Source organism: Chiloscyllium plagiosum, unplaced genomic scaffold, assembly GCF_037043375.1.
Source record: "Chiloscyllium plagiosum isolate Xiang-an unplaced genomic scaffold, Cpla_swu_hap1 HiC_scaffold_36, whole genome shotgun sequence".
Classification (NCBI taxonomy): domain Eukaryota; kingdom Metazoa; phylum Chordata; class Chondrichthyes; order Orectolobiformes; family Hemiscylliidae; genus Chiloscyllium; species Chiloscyllium plagiosum.
In genome coordinates this window covers 18,298,133-18,324,764 of record NW_028270174.1, presented here as the reverse complement: position 1 = coordinate 18,324,764, position 26,632 = coordinate 18,298,133, and the positions used below count along the sequence as shown (strand labels likewise).

The window sequence follows — 26,632 nt, the reverse complement described above, 5'->3', positions numbered from 1 at the left end:
GGGTATAGGCTGCTTCAGAATCTCAGGAGCTTTAAATGGAACTGAACACTGCAATAATCTGCTAACATTCCCACTTTTGATTTTATCACAGAGAGAAGGTCACTGGTGCCATTTAGAAGCAATCATCAAGCATTCAGTACTCAATAGCAAACTGTTGCCTTGAACACAAATCATTCTTTTTACTGTAATAAAGGCAAATCACCACTACTGCACCCCAAAGACCCCTTTCATGGTTTACAATGTCTTCCAGATATACATCAATGAATCACAGATTTACCTCTTCATTTCCTGCACTGATCTAAAGACTATTTTCACAATGTCCGAGTACTGCATGATAATGATAGTAAGACACAGAACTGATGCTGAGTTCATGTTTGAGCTCTTAAGTATTACTTTATCTAAATTCTGGAGACTGCATGAGAGGGAATTCTAATTTTCTCTGCCATTGGAAACAGGACAGAACTGCAGTTAAAATCAAGGGGAGATGGATGTTCCTCTGCACTTCACAGCAGGTTTAATCTTGTTTTTGATAGCAGATGACTCATATAGGAGGTTCATTCATATATATGTCAATAACCTGCAAAGAAATCACTTTGTTGAATGTTGTTGTTTCATTCCTTTGTCACATTTTGTTTTGGCATACTTCTGTGAAGTTTCCTGTAACGTTTTCTTTGGCTAAGGGTACTACATAAATACTGGAGTTGTTATTCTCTCTTCCCCTACAGCACATGTTACTCTGTCACCCCTCTCACTCTGTGATTGCCGCAGTCCTCCAGTACACCTCAATGTCAGCTCTGGGGAAGAGTACACTGTGAAATTCGTCAGGTCACCTTCTACTCCCGCGTCGGCTTAGGTTTGAGCTGCACCCTGAAAAGTACTGAAGCCTTTCTCAACATTGACTTTTCAATTCAGTTATATTGCTCTATTTGTTTGATTACAGAGAAACCGTTTTGTTTGCACCAAGATTGAGCAGAAGCAGATTGATATCCAGGACAATGATACGCCATCTACACCCTGAAGGTTTGTTTTGCTCTTTAGGGTTAATGATATTCCAGGATACACTGTTTTCTGTTCAGGTGTGCTGTCTGTGCCTCTTTTGTTCGATTTTCCCATTGTCTGGACTGTTTTGCTCAGAGCCTCTTAATGCTTTAGTAGTGTGCACATTCGTTTGTTTCCTGTAAGCTTCTCTCCCTTTGACAGAAATCATTGCCCAGATGTTGGGGTGGCATGGTGGATCAGTGGTTAGCCCTGCTGCCTCACAGCACCAGGGTCCCAGGTTCGATTCCAGCCTTAGGCAACTATCTGTGTGGAGTTTGCACATTGTCTGCGTGGGTTTCCTCCCACAGTCTAAAGATGTGCAGGTCAGGTGGATTGGCCATGCTAAATTGCCCATAGTGTTAGGTGCATTAGTCAGAGGGAAATAGGACTGGGTGGGATACTCTTTGGAGGGTCAGTGTGGACTTGTTGGGCCAAAGGGCCTGTTTCCACACTGTAGGGAATCTAATCTAATCTTCTTGCGTTCAATAAAATGGAGACTGGATATATCCTGAAAGATTCATGTTGGGGCCATGCAAAGGTCCAGATGCATTAACTACACAATAATTACCCAGGAAGTTTTAAATCTTTATTTTCAAACTTTTGAGTGCCAGAGGATCCAGCCCCCACTCAGCTGAAAGAACTGATCATTTGGGTCTCAAAGTTCCCATTAAGATGTGGCCACTCATCAGTCTGAAAGGTACCATCTAGACCACCGACAGGTTGCCCCTGTAAAGATACCACTATATGCTCATCAGCGCAGAAACATAGTACAGGTACCATGTATTCACACACGAACATGCTTCACATAATCCATAAAAGTCAAGGGTCAGGGACCCTTAGTGCAACTTCACAGCTGAACTTGGGTTTGGAATTGGCTAAAACCAAAAGTAACCCAACAGTGATTGTAAAGATCAGACAGCACATTTTAGGGAAGATGCAGAGCTCTGGAGAAGATATGACTGCTGGTCTAGGAGGCATTGCAAAATAAAAAAAGTTCAATGCTTTAAGACAACTTCAAGACCTGTATAAATGAAACATACCACTGAGCTAAGGAGAGAATAGCTGAATAATGAACTCAAAAATAACTGCAAGGCTAAGAATGTTTTAAGGAATTTGAACTGGAAACGATTTAAAATCAATTGAGCAACCTAATCATATTTTATATACGTGTAAAGACAAAAAAAGTGTTGATTGAATAAGAGAAAAATAGAAGGGAGAGCAAGGCTCTGTAAGGTCCAATGTGAGTCAAAGTATCATGGGAGAAATCAGTACACATGCAGAATGAGGTTTTAGTTTTACTCAAAGAATACCGTAAACCAGTTCCAAACCATTCAAACTGTGTTAGGAATGTATAACATATGTAGAGGTCAGCAAGGAATATGTTCTGGAAGATCTCAAAGCATTACAGCACGAAGCACAATGGGATGCAGGATTATAGAATCAAACGATGCTGGTGGAAACCTCTCTGATCATTGTGTCTATGCCGGCTTTTTGAAAGAACTGTCCATTTAGTTACCTTCTCCACATCTCTGCAATTATTGCTTTTCAAGCCTACATCAAATTCATTTTTGAAAGTTGTTACTGAATTCCATCAACTTTTTAGGTATTGTGTTTCAGATGATAATGACTGCGACAAAATAATTCCTCACCTGGATTTTGCTTGACAATTATCTCAGTCCTCTGAGTATTGACCCTTCTGTCAATAAAAACAGTTTCTCTCTACCAACTTTATCAAAACCCTGGATAGAACACTAGAGCTTAGAAATGTTGATTGAATAGCTCAGGCTATTACTTTTGAAGCTCCATAACTTGGTTGACTGAAGATGGGAACACACCTCATGTACATCTAGGAAAATAATGAAGCTTAGAGCAAGGGACTATAGAAAAGTGATAATAAGAAGTACTGCATTAAAAAAAAAGGAGAGCCCTGCTCCAGGGTAATAAAACAATTGTTGAGTGAGATGCAAAAGAAAGACTGATGAGTGAGGAGGCATGCGTAACTGAAACATGGCAAAAACACTGGACAAAGTGAGTATTGATCAAACCTCAAGGAATTGACAAAGCCTATCAGAAGTAATCAAATACTCCAAAGGGGAGGCTCCAATCAATGAGATTTAGAAATGATGATAGAATGGAACAGCACAGAAGTATGCCATTTAGCCCATCAAGTCTGTGCTGCCAATTTTGGAGAGCAATTCAGTTAGCCCCACACCCATGCGCTTTCCCTTTAATATTTTCTCTTCATTGCTTCCTCTAACATGGCTGCCCCGATCTAGTTACAAGCAAATGGGCAACAAAATTACCTATCAGCATCGAGATATTGTCATACCTCACTGGGGTAGCACTGAATTAGGCCCTGCTATTCTGAGGGTCATCACAAAAGTTTAGGTTTTTTTAAAAATGTGTTAAATTCCCCAAGTTGCCCATTTTTAAGACATAAGTAGGCAGGAAGCATGGACAGCTTTTTGCATGGAATAAAAGTTCCTTTTTATTACAAGTAATTGGGCTGTAGCTATAGAATCATAGATAAACAATAATGAACCACTGGTATAGAACTCAACTGAGTACAACTAGAACTCACTTATCCACTTCCTTTGACACACATAGATAAAGACAGATGCAGACACATGAGGACAGATGCTATGGATGAAGAGAAAACTGGGAAAGCTGTTCAGTGGTCTGTGTTCAGTGAGATGATTCATGCTGATCAGAATGCTGCTTCTCAACTTCCTTTACCAGCCGCTTCAAATGGTTTGCAAAAGTCACAGGGTGGCTGGTTCACTTATAAAATGTCTGCAGCTAATAAATTAAAAGTAAGAACTTACAGCAGTTACTGTTGGAAGCAAAATAAACTAGTCTTCAGGCTTAATGTGTCATCTACTACAGAGAACAGAGAGAGCACTCCAAAGCTGCAGCAGGTCAGGAACTCTTGTATCTTGTTCACAGCTCCAAACTGTTCAGCTGTCTGTAAACCAGTTGCACAGCTGTTGACAAACAGAACGCCTTTCTCATTGATATCTGGTCAATAGGCCCCAGGCTAACCAGCTATTTCTACCAATGAAAGATCCATCCGTACACAACTCCTCAACTCCAGTTCACCCGCAACCACTTTAACCAGTGCTGGACAGCAGCTGTGCAAACAGTGATCACAATGATCGTCAGGGTAGTTGCCTTCAAAACATGCAGCAATCCCAGGTTTTAAAATAGTTCTTTTCTTCTTTCAGCCCAAAATTAAAAACATAGAAAAATAAAAAAACAAGGTATTTACAACTACAAGACTTCAATACACCTGATTGCTGACCTTTAGTATGTGCAGCTTCAAGGAGATTTAGGCCTTTTTCTCTAATGAAGGTACATGTTTTGAAATTCTTAGATTTTCCTTTTATTTTCATTATGACACATGCATCTCATGTAGGAACTGTAAATATCGTTTAACTCCAGGTGTGATTATGTCTGGTGCAGAATCAGGCCATTTGGCCAATGAAGTCCATACCAACCCTCTGAAGAGCATCCCACCCAGACCTACTCTATCCTTTTAACCCTGCATTTTCCATGGTAAATCCATCTAGCCTGCACATCCCTGGACACCAGGGAGCAATTTAGCATGGCCAACCCACCTATCCTGCACATCTTCGGACAGGCGGAGAAAACCAAAGCACCCATAGGAAACCCACACAGACACGGGGAGAATGTACAAACTCCAGACAGACAGCTGCCTGAGGCTGGAATCAAACCTGGGTCCCTGGTGCTGTGAAACAGCAGTGCTAACCACAGAGCCACCATGCTGCCTCTTTTAATCCTGGTGGCCTGGTGACAATCACTATCAAGTCTCACAGATGACTCAGGAATAAACAAGAGGTGTGGCAATATAGACAAGCAAAGAACCGACACTTTGAGGAGAGGTAAGGACAAAAGAAGAGAACACAATCAAGCACGAGAGAAAGGAAATACAGGGAAGGAACACGAGGCATTTTCGATTGGAGAATTTCACCATTTGAAAAATTCCAGCCCTGAAAAACCACAAAAGAAAAAACATTGGGTTGTACTGCTAACGAGATTTCACAACATCTACACATCAATTAACTAAAAAGCTGTCAGCGATATGACGAATTGTAATGGATGACAGGTTTTGTGAAAAAGGTCAAAAAAATGGCAAGGAGAGGAAAGGAAAATAAAGTAGAGTTGTCATTACTCTTAATCTATTATATTGGTAAAGGAACTGTACAGCCAGCAACATTATAGCCTGAGGGCTCAGTGTACGGTAATTGAACACTCTGGAATGCATGCCATTAGATTTAATCGCAGGTAGTAGGGAGGCAATATGAATGCCATATAAAATTGTATCAACATGCAAACAATTATATACAGGACAATTAGATCAAATTTGTAGGACAGAAACACAAAACCCTGCGTCCTTGTACACTTTTTGATTTCTGCAGCATTTGATAGTGTGCAAAGGTCTTTCAAAATGGTTTGTAAGTAAAGATCTTGGCTCATGGAGTAACCAGGAGACTGGGAACGAGGAGTTATTGCAGTGACTACAAAGGACTAAACATCCACAAGGAAAACACTGTATATTATACTGAAGGAAACCCAGGCAGGATGAATTGAAGGGGCTGATCAATGTAGGCGACACTCCTTTCAGTGACTCACTCAGTGTATTGAGATGATCACGGGAACTGGAGGAGAATGATATGTAGGAAGTTGATGAATACAGGGTGGAAACTCAGCAAGAGTCAAGGGGGTAGACGGTGTCTTTAGATGTGCAGTGCATGGGGTCAATGTGCTCAGGTTTAATAAGTAACCTGCATACCCAGTATATTGTTCATTGGAGAATGATCCTTTATATTCTCCTTCCCTTTCCAAAGGGCAAAGAAAACAGATCAATGCACAAAGGCTGAGCTGAAGGTCAGATTTATTTGTGGATTAACTTATACTTAAAAGCAAAAAGGCATAGCAAGTTATTGATATATTAAATGAAGAAGTTAATGTGTCACTTTTAGAGCATAGATATGTATCTGTTGAGCAGCAGGACCTTTGAGCAGTCAGGTTTGTAGAGCACCAAGATAAGACTGTTTTTAACCCATGGCACACAAGACCCGGATGTCCATGAGAATAAAATAAATGAAAAAAAGACTCCTGCCTTAGCACTGCACTGGTTGCAACTTTAACCCTTGCAGTCTGGGTGACAAATTAGACTCCCATCGACAGCATGTATATTATAGAAGTACTATTCTCAATTTATTGAGAGTGATGTGTTTTTTGGCCTTACAGTATCTTCTTGAGCTTGGATGCCACTCATTTCTGATTTTCCCTTTTGCTTCACTCACTTGGAATAGGCACTGACAGCTTCGCAGGGCATGGGGGGGGCGGGGGTCATTCTCCCATCATTGTATTGGATGAAGGAACAGGAAGAGGTTGAACAACAGAAGGAATAGCTTGTTGGAAGGCAGGTGGGGAGATGGTTGCTTGGAGAGTCAATTTAGGCATCAGTGGATATACCTCAGTAGTAATGCATGTGGAGGTTCCAACATTCCGGGAAGCTCAGCAACATGACCTGCTCCACATTCCTGATGAAGGGCTTTTGCCGGAAACATTGACTCTCCTGCTCCTCGGATACTGCCTGACCTGCTGTGCTTTTCCAGCACCACACTCTCGACTCTAAATCTCCAGCATCTGCAGTCCTCACTTTTACCTACTCCATATTGGAGCGAGTGACTGAACATCACCAATGGCTATGAAAAATCACCACCACCTCAGTAATTTTACCTCTAGGTTCCTTCCACAATGCTTTGGGGATACCTCCCTGTTCTGCACAAATGTGTGACCTACTTCCCCAAGACCAAGCAATACGTTACCATCCTTCTAGCCACCAATAGGCATTATATACTGCGATTTGGCTGATGGTGTTTCTCTGTAACATTACCATTCCTAAACAGCTCTGGTACTACCACAACCAACAGATCATCAGAAACAAGGAGTGAATTATTCTACCCTTCACTCAAGGGGTCAGGTACCTGGATAAGTCTGGGGGAATCCCCACCCATAGAGAGCCTCCCACGTTATTGTGGTGTGCTTCAAAAGCCAGTGTGGAAGATTGGAAAGGCCAAAAACTTTCCTTTTGAGACCTGATGGCAGATGAGTGTGTTACTTGCTCCAAATGTAAGTAAGTCATCACTCATGAGGAGACAATGGGATAGATGTTGATGAATGGACTCAGAACTAAGGGGCAATTCAAAGGGGAGGGATCTCCCTTTGAGCATAATGTTTTGCTCTCTCAACGGGCTGGTGCAACTTTGGAACTCTGTCCCAGAAGACAGTGGAGCTGGAATGATTGAATATTTTTAAAGTGGTGGTAGATTGACTTCATTGCCCAATAAGAATATAAGACTGTAAGAGGTAGACAGGAAAGTGGACTTCTAAACACAGTCAGAAGGGCAACTTTATTCACACAGAGAGTGGTTCGTGTGTAGATTGAACTGCCAGAGGAAGTGGTGGATGCAGGTACATTTGCAACATTTAAAAGACATTTGAATAAGTACATGATCAGGATAAGGTCTGGAGGGATATGGGCCAAATGTAGGCAAATGGGACTAGTTTAGTTTGGGAACATGAACTGGTTGGACCAAAGGTTCTGTTTGACATGCTGTATTACTATGACTCAATGTGAGCGATGAATCTTAATGAATGGCAGAGCAGGCTTGAGGGGCCAAATGGCCTACTCTTGATGTTCAATAGATCCATGGGTATTCTATCTCCCCACCCAATGAGAGAGCAGAATCCTTTTTGTTAGGCAGGTACCTACCCTACTTCTTCGAAAGTTTGGAGAACCTGGTACTCATACTTGGAAGGAAGGCCTGCTGCATCTTCAGGCACTGAAGTGGACAGCACAGGTCCTGCCTCCTGACTGAGCACCATGTGCATGCATGGCCCTCCTGAAGAAGGGCTTATGCCCGAAACGTCGATTCTCCTGTTCCTTGGATGCTGCCTGACCTGCTGCGCTTTTCCAGCAACACATTTTCAGCTCTGATCTCCAGCATCTGCAGTCCTCACTTTCTCCTTGAAGATTTTAACCTACTGCGAATCCTCTTGCAAGGATGCCTTCCTTGAAGAAGCTCTCTTCCTCCCTCTACAAGGATTTCAGTGAGTCCCTCTCTCACTGCACACCCCAGGTGATCTGCTCTGCATAGAAGCTCTTCAGCCAATTCCTGAAGAAGGGCTTATGCCCGAAACGTCGATTCTCCTGCTCCTTGGATGCTGCCTGACCTGCTGCGCTTTTCCAGCAACACATTTTCAGCCATGTGCATGCAGTCAATCATGTCCAGCTACTTACAGCATCAATTCCATTTAAACAGTAGCATAAGAAACATATTTTCCCAGCACTGTCGAACTGTCCCATCACAATCCGATTCAAGTAATTCAGACCCTTTGCAAAACAATACCACCCCAATAAGATGCCACCCCAAATCTCCATGGGTGTGATTGTCATTTTAACTCTTGGGGCAAATCAGATGAGCTATGAGCTTGCCCAATGACACCAGCAATTTTCACAGCTGGGCATCTTTCTTATCTTTTCACAGGATATGGGTGCCCCTGGCAAGGCCAGCATTTATTGCCCATCCCTAATTATTCTCAGAGGGCATTTAACAGTCTCCCATGTTACTATGGATTTGAAGCCAAGTGTTGATCTAAAGTGCATCCAGATCTGTATGTATTGGAACACCATGGACCTTCAGAAACAGGTGGACTCCACGTTCACTGGGGTGCGTCATTAGACTAGAAAGGTTGTTTAAAGTTAATTTGTTGGGGTTTCTTTAAGAATCTTTTTTTGTTGCCCGAAGTTTCTGATTGGATCAAAAGAGATATAAGCACACCACAGGGAGGAAGAAGGAGAAACATCAATATTGAATTAAAAATATTTCCTCCTGTTGTCAGCCCCAATACTCAAGAGATTTGCAGGACAAAGCAGCCCACTTGATTGGCACCCCATCCACAATATTCACTCTCTCCAAGATCTACAGGAGGCAAGGCAGAAAATCACCAACACTCCTTAGACAGCACCTTCCAAGTCCACAATGACTACCATCTGGAAAGACAAGGGCAGCAGATACATGGCAACACCACAAATTTCTCTCCAAGCCACTCATCATCCTTACTTGGAAATGTATCACCATTAGTGTAAATGGGTCTTGGACCTCCTTTCTTAACAGCATTGTGAGTACACATACACCACATGGGCTGCAGTGGATTAAGACAGAAGGACCGCACCACCTTCCTATGAACATCTAGGAGTGGGCAACAAAATCCTGGTCAAGCACGCAAACACCATATTGCATAAATGAATAAAAAAGAATATTGATAATTATTTTACAGTTTTTTTAGTTTAAATTCCTATAGGATCATATAATGCAAATGTTCGATATAAATTGTTCACCAATAGTGTCACAAGCTTCTGCCATTTGTGATTCTGTTGCTTCTCAGCTTTAAACATCACAGAACTTTAAACGTCAACTGGTGTAATTCTCGGTTTTGAAGATGTTTGACAGTTCTTGCTGAATACTGGAGTCAGATAAAGTGTAGCTTTCTTGGGTTATGCCCAAAACTCTCTTGCACCTCGGATGCTGCCTGACCTGCTGTATTTTTTCCACGCTCTATCACCTCTGGCTCTCCAGCATCAGCAGTCTCCACTTTATCCTAATTGTTGAATATTGGCCCAGGTTTTGCGCCAATAGTAATGGCCAGAGATGGCAATACTCCAGCATAAAACTGACAGCAACCTCTGGCTTCAGAGTCTGTACTGAGCTGTGGAAACTCACTCCTTGTTGTTTGTGTTACTCAATTCCTCCACAGGGAGCGCTGTTGCTGCCTTCAGAGATGGAATGAAACAGAGCTCACTGCGAAGATGCGAACTCAGGCAGTCATGTTATTTATTCCTGACAACTCGGTGTTGCAGTTAATGCTGGTAATTACTCCTCTTCAGAAGCTACTTTTTGAACTGCTGCTCTCCGTGTGATGTGTGGGTTTGCCTACAATGCTTTATATTTTGTACTGCCTTGATGCACCAAATCAGCTTTGCTATGCCATTTGAGGTGAAAACCTCTATTTATATCTATTTCTATTGTACTGAGCAAGCTAGCACCTGCAACTAGTAACATTAGGGCAACAGGCAGTTTGAGAGGTTGTTAGACGGCAACATTCGATTCTACCTTGCAATAGAGGTGAGGCTTATTGCAAGCTTGTTAACCTGGGGATAACAAAGAGCAGTTCCAAACATTACGGCTGGAGTCTGAAAGGCAATGGGTTATGAGATAGAAAGAGATGTACTCGTCAAGCGCTGACATTGAGCTATACTACAGGGAGGCTCAGCAGGTAAGGTAAGGGAAGGTAAATGAAACGTTGACCTTCATTTCAGAGTGAATGGAGTACAAAATATTGAGGCTTTGCTAAAACTGTACAAGGCACGAATCAGAACACAGCTGGAATACTTTCACACCTTTTAGGGAAGATATTCTGGTATTGGAACTAGTCCAAAGAAAGTTCACTTGGCTGATCCTGGGTATGGAGGCTCTGCCTTATGAGGAGATGTTGAGTAGTTTGGGGCTGTACTCAGTGGTGTTGAGAAGATTATGTGGTGACTTTATTGAAAACTATAAGATTCTTAGGTGGACTCGACAGGGTAGATACAGAGAGGTTGTTTCCCCTTGTAGGGTGTCTATGACCAGAGGGCATGACCTCAGAGTAACAGATCATCCAGTTAAGACAGAGGTGAGGAGGAATTTCTTCTCTCAGAGGCTCATGAGTCTGTGGAATTCTTTACCACAGAGGACTGTTGAGGCTACATCGTTAAATATATTAAAGGCTGAGATAGACAGATTTTTAATCAGTAAGGGAATCAATGGTTCCAGGAAGAGAGCAGGAAAGTGGAATTGTGGATTATCGGATCTCAATGAATGGGGGAAAAGATTTGATGGACTCAATTGTCTACTTGTGCATTCAAGTGACAGAAGAAAATTGAACTACTGAACTAAGTCTGTATAGTTGCGGACCTAGTGACAAGTCATGAGCAGATGAATTGCTCTGCGTTGTTGGGGCTCAGGGAAATCCTAAGAGAAAGAGAGAGAGAAGTAAGTGATGAGTGGGCTAAACTAAATAAAAACAATAGCCTTCCTTTGTGAACTAGATACATTTTTAGAGCAATTCAGTACAATCATTACTAAGCATTTTATTCCAGATTAATTAATTGAATTTAAATTAAGTGCCGTGGCGGGAGGTGAACTCACTTCTCCAAAACGTCAAGCCAAGCCTTTGGATTTCCAGTCTGTAACATTATTACAATCGCACTGTCCCACAGTAGTGATTGATGAAAAGTTATGATAAGGAGGAGCTGGTGTTGGACTGGAGTGGAAAAAGTTAAAAAATCACACAACACCAGGTTATAATCCAACAGGTTTATTTGGAAGTCGTAGCTTTCGGAGCGCTGCTCCTTCCTCAGGTAGCTATGGAACAGGATCATAAGACACAGAATTTATAGCAAAAGATCACAGTATCATATATGCAACTGATGTGATATGTTAAACCTAGATTACTGTTAAGTCTTTTAGAATGGGTTGCAGGTTTTAGTTCATTAATATGTAAATCCCAGAACTTCTTTCAAGTTACATTCTAGAAATAACCTAATGTTTTATTAAAAAAGGCGACATTGCAGCTCAGACAATGCATTAAAGGTGTGAGGTTAGAGTTTGTCTGTATCCTAATCCTGTGTCAGACTGGGTCTATTTCTAAACTAGGAATGTATAAAATGTTACATGGATTGACTGCCTGCAGATTGTGTTCTTCTTGACCAAAATAAAATGTATCTGCAATCACAATTCTGCAAATGCATACTCACCCCACCGGCTTAAGTGTGTGTGTGTGTGTGTGCGCGCGGGCATGTGAGTCAGAGAGAGAGAGAGAAAGTGGGAGAGAGTGTGAGTGCGTGTATGTGAATGTGGAAGTGTGAGTTGTGCGAGTGTGTTTGTATGTACGCACCTCTCAGGTGGTGTGTGTGTGTCTCTCTCTCTCTCTCTCTCTCTCTCTCTCTCTCTCTCTGAGACTTGGCCTTCAGCTTCAGGTGATCAGGGACATTCAGCCTCGGATCTTCAGTTGACCATCTTCCAAGGCAGTCTTGGGGTTAGGCAACAGTGCAAAGTGGCCATCGCAGAGGTTGATTGCCAAGTTTAGTACCCATGAGGACGGCCTCAACTGGGACCTTGGGTTCATGTCACACTACAGGTGACCCCACTACAGGATACACACTCTCTCACACACACTCTTACAAACTTACATGCCCACGCAGACCCTCTCTCATACACGTGCTCTCTCTCAACCACACACACATACAACCCAAGAGGGTGCACATACACAAAACACACACACACACACATATAAGTCTATGGGGTGAATTTGCATTTGCAGAATTATGATTGCAGACACATTCTATTTTGGTCAAGAAGAACACAATCTGCAGGCAGTCAACCCATGTAACATTTTATAAATTCCTAGTTTGGAAATAGAACCAGTCTGACTCAAGATTGGGACACAGACAGACTCTAATCTCACACTGTTAATGCATTGTCTAACCTGAGGTATCACTTTTTTTTAATATATAAAACATTGTTATCTCAAAAATGTGATTTGAAAGAAGTTCCTGGATTTACATATTAATGAACTGAAACCTGCAACCCATTCTCAAAGATGAAAGACTTAATAGCAATCTAGGTTTGCTCAATGTATTGTATCAGTTGCATACATGACACTGTGATCTTTTGCTATAACTTCTGTGTCTCATCTGCTCCACAGCTACCCGATGAAGGTCATGATGTGGAGGAGCTGGACTATAACCTGGTGTTGTTTAATTTCTAATCTGATGAAGGAGCAAGGCTCCGAAAGCTAGTGTTTCCAAATAAACCTGTTGGACTATAACCTGGTGCTGTGTGATTTTTTTACAATGAAAAGTTAAGCCTTAAACTTGCAGTGGCTCAATATGTTGAATAAATTGAAGAACCTTTTTGATAAATTTAATTTAATAAATATAGACACTCATTCCCCTGAAGAAAATTAATGTGGCAAGAGTTTTTGAAATTTTAATCTTTTTAAGGACAGCCTTTCAGCATCAAGTCTTTGCCTTAATCCCATGCACATGTCCCAATCATTATTTCGCTTCCAGTATAATGGTTAAAATTGTAACTTACATTTCTTTTTCCAAAATTACTGCTCTGTGGTTTGCATGCCTCAGTGGGGACTCTAAAATCTCCCTGGGTTACAGACTTCCCTGCTGCTTTCTTGTTAATAAATGCCAGCCATCCCCTGTAGAGGGTGCCACATTCAAACAGATGTGGATTGACTGGAAATCCTTGCTGACAAACCCATGAAAACTCTGTACCCAAATGTACACAAGGTGCAGGGTGAAAGCCATTCCCACTCCCACTCACTGCAAATTCCAGGCCAGTATAGAATCAAAACACCAAATACAACTGAGCTGAGAATATGCAACTTTAGGATGGGGACAGACTCATATCTGGATTAGTGGTGCTGGAAGAGCACAGCAGTTCAGGCAGACTAAAATCTGCCCACTCCGGTTCATTTTCTAACTTTATTTCACCTGAGAACCTGACTTGTCCCTGTCTCTTTGAAAAGATTTTTAATGCCTAACCACATGCCCACCCCCAACTCTGCCAGAGGCAGGTTCTGAGGTAGAGTAGTCTGTTTGTTCAGTTGGGAGGCTGTGTGTTCTTCGGGTCATGGGTGGGAAAGGTTTCCACCACCTCCCTGTGTCCGTACCCTTGGTTACTCCAGGGTAGGAAGGCTGTGGGCTGTCTCACCACTCAGACACCGAGTGAAAACCTTACGTGGGTGGTTGAGATTATATGCATAATGTAGACATCAGAAAATACCCTGTGAAAAACGACGCAGGCACCTTGCAAAACATGTTACTTAACTGACTTGAAGTTAAAAACAGACACATATAAAACAGAATGCCTCATAATCAAAACATCATTAAAATGTTCATTCAAGCCTTGGCAAAACTGCTGTCGAGGCAACCAGTGCTGGAAAACTCAGACTAAGTGTTAAAGTTACATCAGGACATCTGCTCTTAAACCTGGCACAAAGGCAATTCTGAAATTAGCTTTTCAGCTCACAGCTGGGCAGCATAACTAGGGTGGCATGGTGGCTCAGTGGCTAGCACTGCTGCCTCACAGTGCTGGGGACCTGGGTTCGATTCCAGCCTCAGGCGACTGTGTGGAGTTTGCACATTCTCCCAGTGTCTGCATGTGTTTGCTTCGGTTTCCTCCCACAGCCCAAAGATGTGCAGGTCAGGTGAACTGGCCATGCTAAATTGCCCAGAGTATTCAAGGATGTCTCATTTAGGTGCTTTAATCAGGGTAAATGTAGAATGATAGGGTAGGGGAATGGATCTGGGTAGGTTACTCTTTGAAGGGTCAGTGTGGGCTTGTTGGGCCGAAGGGCCTGTTTCCACACTTAGGGATTCTAATTCAACTTGGGTGATTTCACTTTTTTTAAAAAATCTGAATTAATCTGTCTATCCATGCCCTTTCGTTTTAGAAACTGAAAGTGGGATGGGAGTTCACAAGACCCGGGAATCCGATCCTTGTTCAAATACATCAAAACATGCCTGGCTCCTGGCCATCATTATTGTTCACCCTTTGCAAATCCCATCATAAGAGGTTGCGGCCTAACAGGAGATTTCAAATGGTCTTTAAAACCGCAGTTGATCACGGATAAGGAGCTGTAAACAGAAGATTTCATCGAGGTTTACCTGTTAGAGATCTGATAAATCTGGTTCACGCTGGTTCCTGTCAGCTTGTAGGCTGGACTCCGATGAAGTGGGTAAGAGTGGCGAACACTGGAGAGCACTCGGCCGAGGGGAATGTGAAATGCTCGCAGAGACTGATCGCCTGTTGCAAACTGGAATGTTGGCTGGGCTCTCTGCTTTATCCGAGGAAGGCAGGGCCGCGTCTGTTGCATTACTCCACCACCACATGTCCTGGTGCAGGAGGACCATGGGCCCCACCTACCCCAGGAACCTTTAGCCTCTTCCTCTGTAAAGCCGTCTGCAGTTTGATGCTTCACTTGGTTTGGAACCTTTGATGACAAAAGGAAACCCAAATGATCTTACTTGTGTTATTTTGAAATACAGTATCAGATTTACTGCGCGAAAATTGGTTATTTGTCCCTTCTACTCTATGCTGGCTCTCTGCAAGGCACAGGCCTGAGGTTTTACTGGATCAGAAGTAAAAAAAAAACAGGGAAAAGCCTTCCTTTCACAAACCCAGCCCCAAAGTGCCCCCCAACCCTCTGTGGTGGATATTAACATCAGGTTTTCTGGTAGTCATGGGCACCATCCACACAGACAGTTTGAATTGCCAGGTGCAATGCAGAGGTTACCCAGAGACTGGCCAAGGAACCAGCCTTAGTGTTGTCCCATCTGCGAGAGAAGGAACAAAATAATAAATAAAAACAGCCTCCAGTCTTCATCCCTCACACTCTGTCCATGCACATTCAATTTCAGCCCATGTTGGCATGTGCCCTTTCACCCAGCCTAGTTTCCCAATGCCCTCCATGCCAATCCACCCAACATGCCAATCAATTCTCCAATACCAATCTCCCATGGCCCCTCATGTCAAAATATGTCCCTTTATCTACCCAGCCTGCCTTTGTAGCATCTGTGCAACTCATTAGTATCATGAGGAGCATAGACAGGATGAATAGCCAAGGTCTTTTCCCTAAGGTAGGTGTCGCCAAAAGTAGAGGGATAAGATTTAAAATGACCTGTGGACAAATGTTTTCACGGAGACGATGGTGAGTGGATGGAGCTGCCAGAGGAAGTGGTAGAGGCAGGTACAATCACAACATTTAAAAGACATTTGGAGAGATACAAGGATAGGAAAGGTTTGGGAAACCTGGTTAGCATGATTGAGTTGGGCTGAAGGGCCTAGTTCCATGCTGTGTATGACCCTATGACTCTAACTCAGTTCCTTGCCATCCACCTCTTTATACCATGCCAACTCACGTAGTTTCCACAATAGGCAGACCTTAGGACTCATACTGAAATTTTTAAAATCCTAAGTGTCTGTGGATGAATTCATTTTTAAAGGATTAAAAAATCATTAATTGCATGTGCTTTCCTTTAATCATTCATAAGAACAAGCACAATTATAAAACCAAGAACTGCGGATGCTGGAAATCCAAAACAAAAACAGAAATTGCTGGAGGAACGCAGCAGATCTGGCAGCATCTGTGGAGAGAAAACGAAGTCATTGTTTCAGGTGCAGTGAGCCTTCATCACAGCACAAAGAGCAAACACTTGTGTTGATAGTCCCACTTCAAAGACTTTATCACATCTATAATCAAACTGGTAGGTTATGAAATCCATCATTCAGCATTAATCCTGGGATGATAATCCTCAGGTTTATGTCAATTGACAGAGTGAAATACCAAGCACTGACATTTTGTTGTAAAAATGCGCTGCAAATAGACTTTCAAATGGTTTAAGGGAATGAGATTTCAATGCCTCGATAGCTCCGTTTGACAGCTCCAATGCATTTACGCACTTTCTATGCACACTCATGTCAATGTTTAACAAACTCTAAAGGGCACCTGACCTCTCAAAGAATTCTTAACCTCTCTAAACAAGGACGACATCAAAGCAGCCACCATGCCCCTTCAAAATGGTGCTCTCCATCTCTGAAAAACTCTTGTAAGTTTGGACCTTAGCCTATTGTCAAGATTAGTGGTGCTGGAAAAGCATCTGAGGAACAGGAGAACCAACGTTTCAGACAAAGGTCCTTCATCAGGAATAATGAAGGAATTCATCAGGAAAGCCTCATTCCTGATGAAGGGCTTTTGCCCGAAACGTTGACTCTCCTGCTCCGCGGATGCTGCCTGACCTGCTGTGCTTTTCCAGCACCACTCTAATCTTGACTCTGATCTCCAGCATCTGCAGTCTTCACTTTCGCCTTAGTCTTTTGTGTCTAAAGTGCAAAAGTCATGTTTTGGATAGACCACTAATGAGAAGTAATCCAATCGAAAGGCAGCTACACTTCATTATATGCAGCTGCCTCTGGGAACCACGTGGAAGACTGGACTGAGTTACCAGCAAGCATACTAATTGTTAAAATGTAATGGTATTATTAGAAACTAACATCTAAGCTTATAGCTTCCCAACACCTTTACTAGATTTGCTTCTTTGTCGTACAGTTAAGTCGGAAGTTTTAGAAGTAGGGGATAGTATAGGAAAGACAGCAAGGTACAGGGAATCTGGTGAAATAACTCCACAGAGGCCGGTATCCTGACACCAAGTTACCCTTTATTTACATGTGGAAAGTCCTTGATACTGATCCAGCTCCCTCAGAGCCAGCTGTCAGTGAACAGACCTCTGATATTCCTGTGTTTTAAAATATATTTTATTAAACAATTCACAGTTTACAAAACAATTAACATTTACAGTTGTGTACAGAGAAACAGCAATTTTACAAGAGAGATGAATGGCAAAGCCAGGCCCCAAAGCCTGACATTCAACCGGTTTTCGGGGAAATGAGGACAAACCTCAAATCCCACATTCCTGTTTATATCCGTCAGCCAGGGCTCTCTGATTGGACCAGATTAACAGCCCCAATCAGGGAACTCATATTCTATGACACCCACCTGTCTGACCTCATTACAATTCCTACATTTGGGAGTATACATCAAGTTATAAAGAATGTATTCTCAGCAAAAGGACAAGATCTTGAGAAGGTTGTCTGAAGGAAAACTGTTTGTGAGACAGAACAGAATGTAGAGGTCTCTTTCCACTGGATAAGGAATCATGGCATGTAAAAGCATTGATACAATATTACATACAAAGAACATTGCATTAGGTACGTATGTACAGCTAACAGCAGTCACATGCAGCGTTCCTGACTGATCAAAAGTGGTATCCTTACATGTGGAGCTGAAGGTGATTAGAATTAGAGCGGGGTTAACTGAATCACAGCTAGAATAAAAGAGATCGTCAACTTGTTTCTGTGTGAGGCTGGGAAAGATGATCCAGAGACAAGAACAAAGCAAGGCAAATGACAAAGGGAGAGAGGCTCCCGCAGCTAGAGGCCAAATCTGAGTGTGAAACCATTTTGTGCACTCTGACATCCAGATTTGTACATTGGTGGTATATTCTGGGTTAAACTGCATATTATTATCCAAATTTGTTGAGGTTGATTATTTGAGAACTAAATAAACTTGTCCTAACTTCATCTTAATAAAGTCCATTCACAATAAAGCTTTACTGTTGAGTTTCTTCCTGCTTTCAAGGACCACCAAAATCTTAGACATGGATTTGTGATTTCTAATCCCTGGTGTAATAGCAGGGGCCAGGATCTACAGATTCGTGCCTCCAATGTCATTTTTGATCAAAAAAAAAATCATCAAAAAAATACCCATGGAATCCCATTCAAGTTCCTTTTCCCACATCCTTTTTAATTTGTGTTTCATTTTTCAACTGTTCAATCTGTTTTCAAAACCTGTTTGGCATTTTGCTTCCATTGATGGTTCTGGCAAGTTATTTGATATTCAAACAGTCTTTATATAGAATGACTAAGAACAATTCTGCTTAACCTCCCCCTTTATGCTTTTGGTGATCTTAACTGTAGGCTTTCTAGTCAGGGACCTGCACCTTAACAGAAACCATTGTGTGGAGTTTGCACATTCTCCCCGTATCTGCGTGGGTTTCCTCTAGGTGCTCTGGTTTCCTCCCACAGTCCAAAGATGTGTAGGTCAGGTGAATTGGCCATGCTAAACGTCCCATAGTGTTAGGTGCTTTAGTAAGAGGGAAAATTGGTCTGGGTGGGTTTCTCTTTGGAGGGTCGATGTGAATTTGTTGGGCCGAAGGGCCTGTTTCCACACTGTAGGGAATCTAATCTTATCCCAATCCAACCTTCCAACTCGGCACCACCCTCTTGAACTGTCCTACCTGCCCATTTTCCTTCCTACCTATCTGTTCTATCCTCTTCTCTGACCTATCACCATCACCTCCCCCAACTTCATCTACCTATCGCATTCCCAGCTACTTTCCCCCCAGCCCCAAACCGCTCCCCCTCCCCCCACACAACCATTTCTCTCTCAGCCCCCTTGGGCCAACCCCTTATTCCTGTTGAAGAGTTCATGCTTGAAATGTCAACGCTCCTGCTCCTTGGATGCTGCCTGACCGGCTGTGCTTTTCCAGCACCACACATTTCAAAACAGATAATAGTTTCAAGGTCACCATTACAGAGGCCAACTTTCTTTCTTGAATTTCAATTCCCACCAGTTACCATGATGGGATTTGAACCTAGCTCACACAGGATTCCGTTTGGATTACTAGGCTGGTGAGATGACCACTTTGCCATTGACCTTCCTTAAATATCCGAAATAATCTTGCTAAATGTATGCTTCAAATAACAGAATGATGACCATTGATCATAATACTCCAAATAGTCCCTTGACCAGTGATTTGTAAAAATTTGGCACACAGCAAGACCTATGGAGTCCTCCCTCATTCCTGACTTACATTAGCTCCCAATTCAGAAACACCCCCAATTTTAAATTCTTTATCCTTTTGTTCAAATAATTCCAGGCTCATCTCTTCCTAGCCCTGTAATGTCTTCCATCCTACAATCCTCCAATTCGATGCACCTTCAATTCGGGTCAAATGTATTGAGCCTGTCTTTAGTTGCCATGCTTCTGGCTCTCTAGACTGCAAACTCTTCAATTCTCCCCTTCAAATTCTCCACATCTTTCTGCCTTTAAGATACTCCTTTCAAGCCTCTGTCTTGGATGAGGGTTTCGATCACCTGTTCGAATACCTCCATCTGTCCCTGCTCAAAAGAGTTCCTTCGGAGTGCCTTGGAACGTTTTACTGCATAAGAAATGCCAACCTCTTTTCATTTGCATTTTGTACCCGGATTTATAAATCTATTATCCGCTGAAGACATTTGCTAATTTCAACAATAAGTTCAAGGGAAATCAATGTGTTTGCTCACTTTCCACAGAATACAGAAGTTGGTCACTTATTATTATTCCTGGTCAAGCAACAATTAATAGTAAAGTTTCATTGTCAAATTTATATCAGACCTATATTTTACAGCCACAAAGTGAGCGAGTTGCATCCATTCCCCATGACAGGAAGCAGGGTAGAATCACGTCGGGTCAGCAATATGACATGGTGCCAGACTTCAAAATGCAAGGCAGTTCGATAATGTTTTGTCATCTGGTGGCACGCGGCGGGAGAGAGGGCCTTGTACCAGGACTGCAGCTAAATATCAGAAATTCTGCTGAGGGTGGCCAAGTGTGCTTCTCATCTTTAGAGGCTGCCATAGGAAACAAAAACATCAAAAGAGGAAGGGGCCTTTCAATTTCTCGCTGTGGCTGTCTTCTTGCTCACAGAATAACCTGAGCCACACGTCTTGGCCCAGACTCCCAAAGAAGTATGGAGCCATCCTCCACAAAACTAATTGGCTGTCTTTCTGCTAGATGGCTACACATTGCTTTTCCGACACATGATTCAACAGGTTGAGATGGCAGTGGCAGGAGTTTACGGCTTGCTTGGACTCTGACCCATCTCCTTCAGCCCATCGAACAGAACCCACTGTCCTAACAGCATATATCTGAGGTTTTCAACAGAACCGGTTTACTCCAGAACCAACACAAGTTTCCCAATCCTGCAAGAAATTCTACTGGACTCTCCCAGTGTCCACAATTCCCTCATTGTTGCACACTGCCAAACTCAATCCATTTGAGAAGGAAACAGATTGGAAAACAGGCAACACCTACACAGTATACAATTAGAGAATACCTCAGATCAGAACCGTCAACTCAAATGAACGAATGTGAGTATGTGAAAAAAATACATGGGTGAAAAGATCACATTGCAGTCAGTACTGTCTCAAAAGACAACAGTTTGTACTGTGATCGTCATCTCTTGTGGTCAGCACCACATTAGCCCCACTCTACCCTAGCAGCCTGTGCTGTGTAGGAAGATAGTGGCCCCAGAAAGTGCATGGTTCACTGGATGCTGCATTTCTTTTTCTGGGCCCTCTCTTGTCAGCTAAGCTTTTCATTTCTGCTTGCCTTACTAATATCCTACCAAACAGTCACCCTGCCATTGCTAACTGTCTCTCAGTGTCAGTGTTCTGCCACCTTCATATCCCACTTCTAGCTGAAGTTTAGAGGGGGTTGTGATCCAATGGTCAGTTCACCTTAATGAGTATCTTTGGTACACAGTCATTATCATACCTTAATCTTTAAACTTAAAAAAAGGCTGTAGCCCTCAATGAGAATTATTTTAAAAACCCTCTACTGGACCTTCCTGATCCGAACAATCCATCACAGTTGTCACATTCCCAACTTTGATTGACAGTATAGGTTAGAGAAAAGTAGTATCTGATCATATGGCTTCAATAAAGTTTTTTGTTGACATCTCCCTGAGAATATTATCATGTCAGAATGGGGGAGCAATTCATTTTTTTTAATTCATTATTTTCATTTCAAACAAGACTATTATCTCAGCTGGAGATTCTGAGTTCACAAGTTGATTAACAACTTAAAGAGGATATTAAAGGATAAGCTGTCTTTGATTTGTGTTTGAAGAAAAGTTTTTTTTTATAGGAAACACTTTAGGTATGAAAGCTCTGAATGGATTGTTTTTCACTATCAAGTGTGTAGGATTATAGATGTGTTAGATTATCAAAGCTTAATATTTTTCATCTTCACATTCCGTCTGGGGTCTGTTGATGTGGTGTATGGCTATGGAAGTGGCATGGGGGATGAGACGCATTTGTTGACCTGAAAGGTATGGAGCTTATGAAGAGTGCGTGGGGACCAGTGAGGGGACCGAGGGATGAGGGTCTTCCAAAACATTTGGGTTGAAGTTGCAGAGAGCCGAGGCAGGTTTTCTAAACTTGACACATGCCTGTTAGTGCTCTGCGTCCAGGGATGTCATGATATTCCTTTCCTGATCTGAGCAATTCACCACGGTTGTCAAATTCCCATCTCACTGTGTCTCTCTGACCTCCACCCTTCAGTTCACAAGAAGCAAACTCTCTACAATTTCACAGAGACACTTTCCCTCTGCCTGATTATGTTTGTTGATCTGAAGGAACGACCCAGCTTTTTTCCTCCCTATTCGTAGCAGTTTTAAGTAAAGAAAACACTCAATAAGCTGAAAAAATAAAGGTTGCCTTTATAAACTAACAGATGGCTTTCTCATGCGTGATAGTGTCGTGGTTATGGAATTGAACTTATACTTGAGGTTGCAAGTTCAAATGCCACCGTGGTAAATTTTAAATTGAAATCAGCAAATCTGGAGCATAGCCAAATCAACGGCTGGGGGTGAGGGTATTCTTTGTTCTTCAACTACAGCTACATTAGCATTAAAATATGTATTGTATACACTTGCATTTCTACTTCAAAGGCATAGCCAAAAATTACCTTGATATCAGTGCAAATAACACAATGAATTCCATACATGGGATTGAGAAATTGCTAGGGAGAAGAAGTGCTTTCCTTTGTCCCCAGTTGGGGTACTGCCTACCCACCTCCCACCCCGTCTCTCCAGCACAGACAGAGAAAGTCAGGCAGACAATGGAGTACTAGTTTGCTGTGCTGTATGAACTGGCGTGTTTCTGAGCAGTGAGGGGATTGCTTTCCTCTCCCAATTTCCACTTTGCCACACAGTTGTTCGACCACATGTCGAATCAAAAGCTCAAAGGCGTAGCTTCTGTGAAATGGATGTTCTAATTGCTTTCGACAGGAGAGTGGCTTTATACTCTCCAGCATTCATAGGGGGGTGAATGCCCACTTGGGCTTCCCTTGCATTGCTATTGGACAGTTTAGCACAAGTTACGTCGTGAATCACTCTGAAGGTACGACTCGGGGACAGGATTCAAAAGCAAGAAACACAGAAGCAGAAGCAGAAGCATTCAGTCTATCAGGTCTGATCTGCCATTTAGTATAGTCATGGTTGATCCTCACCATCCTCAACTACTTTTTCCTGGCTTTTCTCTCTAACCCTTGATTCCATTACTGCTTAAAAATCTATTTCAGCCTTGAATATACTTAATGACTCAGCGTCAACAGCCACCTGAGGTAAAGAATTCCACAGATTCATTACCCCCCTTAGAGAAATTCCTCCTATCTTAGTCATAAATGTGTCACCCCTTATTTTGAGATTACTCCCTCTGTTCCTAGACTCTCTCAAAGGGAAACAACTTTTCCACATCAACCCTGTCAAGTCCCTCAAGAATCTTGTATAGTTCAATAAGGTCACCTCTCATTCTCTAATATTCCAATGGGTACATGCCAAATCTTCATAAGGCAGTCCCTCTATGCAGAACAACCTCGGTTATCCGATCATCAATTATCCAAATTTCGGATTATCCGTAAAAGATCTCAAGTTCCCAAAGTTTGAGATTGGAAACTGGACTCTGTCACTACCTGCACACACTTTCTTTCCAAGACAGACAGCCCACCAGTGAACTCAGCAAATTCTCTCTCACTCTGCATCTGTCATTTATTTTCTTTCTTCCTGCTTCGTGTTTTAAAATATAAAATGATTGAGATAAATTTCACAGTAGAGGATATGGTTGTCTATCTCCTGCGATGGTTTCCAGAAGGGGGTGGAACTGTTGTGCGAGGACCTAGAGGTGGACGGCATTGCACCCGCTTTGTGCCTTAGCCCTAGGACCGTTTGTGCGAGGCTGCAGTTTCCAACCGGTGGCAGTCGAGGAAGCGCAGGACTGGTGGTTGCTAAGGGGAGAGACCCGAAGGAGAAGAAGCAAAGGAGAGGAGAGAAAAAGGTAGCCTTGGAGTCTGGCTGAAAAGGTTGGAGACGGCAACTCGGTGTTACACCCGAGGGAGGTCTTCCCACCGGCTGAATTGTCTCCGTCTGGTGCAAGTGTTTAAATATTAAATTAATTCAACCTCCTGTTCATTTTAACTTAATTTAAGACATTTAATTTAAGATCCTGCTCAGTTATCCGAACAATCAGTTATCCGAACAAAATAATCCCCGCCCATCTCGTTCGGATAATCGAGGTTGTTCTGTACCTTGGTATCAGCCAAGTAACCTTCTCTGGACTAGCTCCAATTGCCTTAAACAAGGACCCCAAAATACTCTTCACAGTATTCTAGCTATGGTCTGACTAATGCCCTGTGCAGTTTCAGTCAAACCTTCCTGATTTTAATACTCCATTCCCTTTGAAATGCTTTCATTATTTTTATTTTATTCTTTTATCAATTTTGGTTTGGAGGGTAAACTGGGACCATTAGCTAAAGGTGTTTTGCGTTATAGCTTGTGTTAAATGGAAACCAGATCGAACAAGCTTTTGTCTCTTTCTAAGGTCAGGCCTGGACGTTAATTGCAGGTTGGTTCCTGATCTAAAGGTTCTGCAGATGCTTTATCACTGGGGAAGAGCATTATGTTTAAACAGAGAGCACAAAAAAGCTATGAACAAGGTCAGTATCTGAGAATTGGCTCCAGAGTGTCTGAAAAAGACCTCATGCTCCAGCAGATGGCAAATGTTGAATGCTAACTGGGATATCACAGCGGAGACAATCAGTTTGTCAGGTAGACCTGGAATTTGAACTGGATTTGGACTGTGTTTTCTGTGGAAAAGGAATTTGGCTATAGATGCTACAGCACGAAGATTTGAAAGCTCGCTGCCTAACCTCCCATGAGTAGCTTTTGGAAGCTCAGAGAATAGAAAACTAAGTTATAAACTATTACTGCTTTTATCTGCGTGAAGGTGTAAAGGTGACCATGATCAATACTTTCAGCACATCAATGCAAGAAACTAGCATCCATGCCTGTGGAACGACGCAGCATGAAAATCACGTAATTAATCTGTCTAGTTTTGTTATTTTCTATTATTTATTCCTGAACTTTGTCTGTCTGTCTTTTGTGGGAATGCAGCTGAAAACAAAGGTTTGGGGATTTAAAGAATAGAACAATTGAATTACTTTGTTTTTGATTTTGTTCTGCTGAAATTAACCCGAACCCCACCCCCTCCCATGTATCTCTCAGCCCCCCCGGCCCATAAGCCTCATTCCTGATGAAGGGCTTATTCCTGAAACATCAATTCTGCTGCTCCTCGGATGCTGCCTTACCTGCTGTGCTTTTCTCGCATCACATTCTCAACTCTCACTACATTGCTAATGAACTGTTAAGTCTTTTGTATAAGATACAAACCAGTGTCTGGAGTAGATTACTTGCAGAGAAGGAATTGGGTATTCAAAAATCTGGTTCAGAACCTTTGGGGTCAATTTTGAGGGTCTTTGAAGGTTTTAATATTACGAATATTGCGAATATGGAGGTAGAAAAGCTGATGTTGCTATCTGTCTCTTCATCTCCACAGACATAAAGGCCAATATTCCACTTGCTTTCCCCATTAACCACTGAACTTGGGTGTTAGTTTTTTTTGTGATTCATGCACAAAGATTGCCAAATCACTCTGTAGCTTTCTGCAGTCTTTCTCCATTTAATTAATATTCAGCTCCTCTATTCTTCTGCATAACCTAAGGTTTCCCCATACTATATTCCATCAGCCAAGTTTAACTCGCTTAACTTATCAATATTTCTCTGCAGATTCTGTGTGTCATCCTTACCATTTGCCTTTCCATCTAGATTAGATTACATTACAGTGTGGAAACAGGCCCTTCGGCCCAACAAGTCCACACCGACCCGCCGAAGCGCAACCCACCCATACCCCTACATTTACCCCTTACCTAACACTACGGGCAATTTAGTATGGCCAATTCACCTGACCTGCACATCTTTGGACTGTGGGAGGAAACCGGAGCACCCGGAGGAAACCCACGCAGACACGGGGAGAACGTGCAAACTCCACACAGTCAGTCGCCTGAGTCGGGAATTGAACCCGGGTCTCTGGCACTACGAGGCAGCAGTGCTAACCACTGGGCCACCGTGCCGCCCATCTGCACGGCACGGTGTCATCTGCAAACATGGTTATAGTTCATTCACTTTCCTCATCGGAGACATTAACATATGTTGTAAGTAACTGTGACTTCTGCACCAATCACTGTAGCACACCAACAGTTATAAGCTGCCAGCCTGAAAATGCCCTTCTTATCCTGACTCCACTTCTATCCAAGAAAACTACAGCGACAACCACAAAAAGTTGTGCTAAAGAATTGGTATCTACTCACTTGGCTAGAGTCCAATCATCTGTCGTAAACTGAAGAAAAATTCAATAAGTTTTTTTTTTAAAAACAAAAGAGACTGCTTCACCTCATTCCTAGAAGCTGAGTTGATATCAATTCGCTACATTCATCAAGAGGTATCCTTATCAGTAACAGGCATTCTTTATCAGCAGCTAATGTTCATAACAAAGATATATTCAAAGTATTACTCAACTGTTGAAGCCACAAAATATCAATGCCAAACAACAATAAATAATTATTAACGTTCATAACTAAATGTTATCCCACTGGTCCAGCGATCTAGAGTTCCAAAAACATTTAGATCAGGTTCAGTCTCAGAGGGATCAGTGATGGAAACATTCTTTGG

General features: G+C 42.3%; 1 protein-coding gene across 1 annotated transcript in view; it reads right to left on the bottom strand.

The window, feature by feature from the left end:
* LOC148139908 (thrombospondin type-1 domain-containing protein 4-like) overlaps positions 1-26,632 on the bottom strand; it is a 148,617-nt gene that overhangs the window by 64,430 nt on the left and 57,555 nt on the right. The window contains exon 4 of the mRNA XM_087979829.1: positions 14,855-15,180. Coding sequence (XP_087835955.1) covers positions 14,855-15,180 — 326 coding nt within the window. The remainder of the gene's footprint in view (positions 1-14,854; positions 15,181-26,632) is intronic.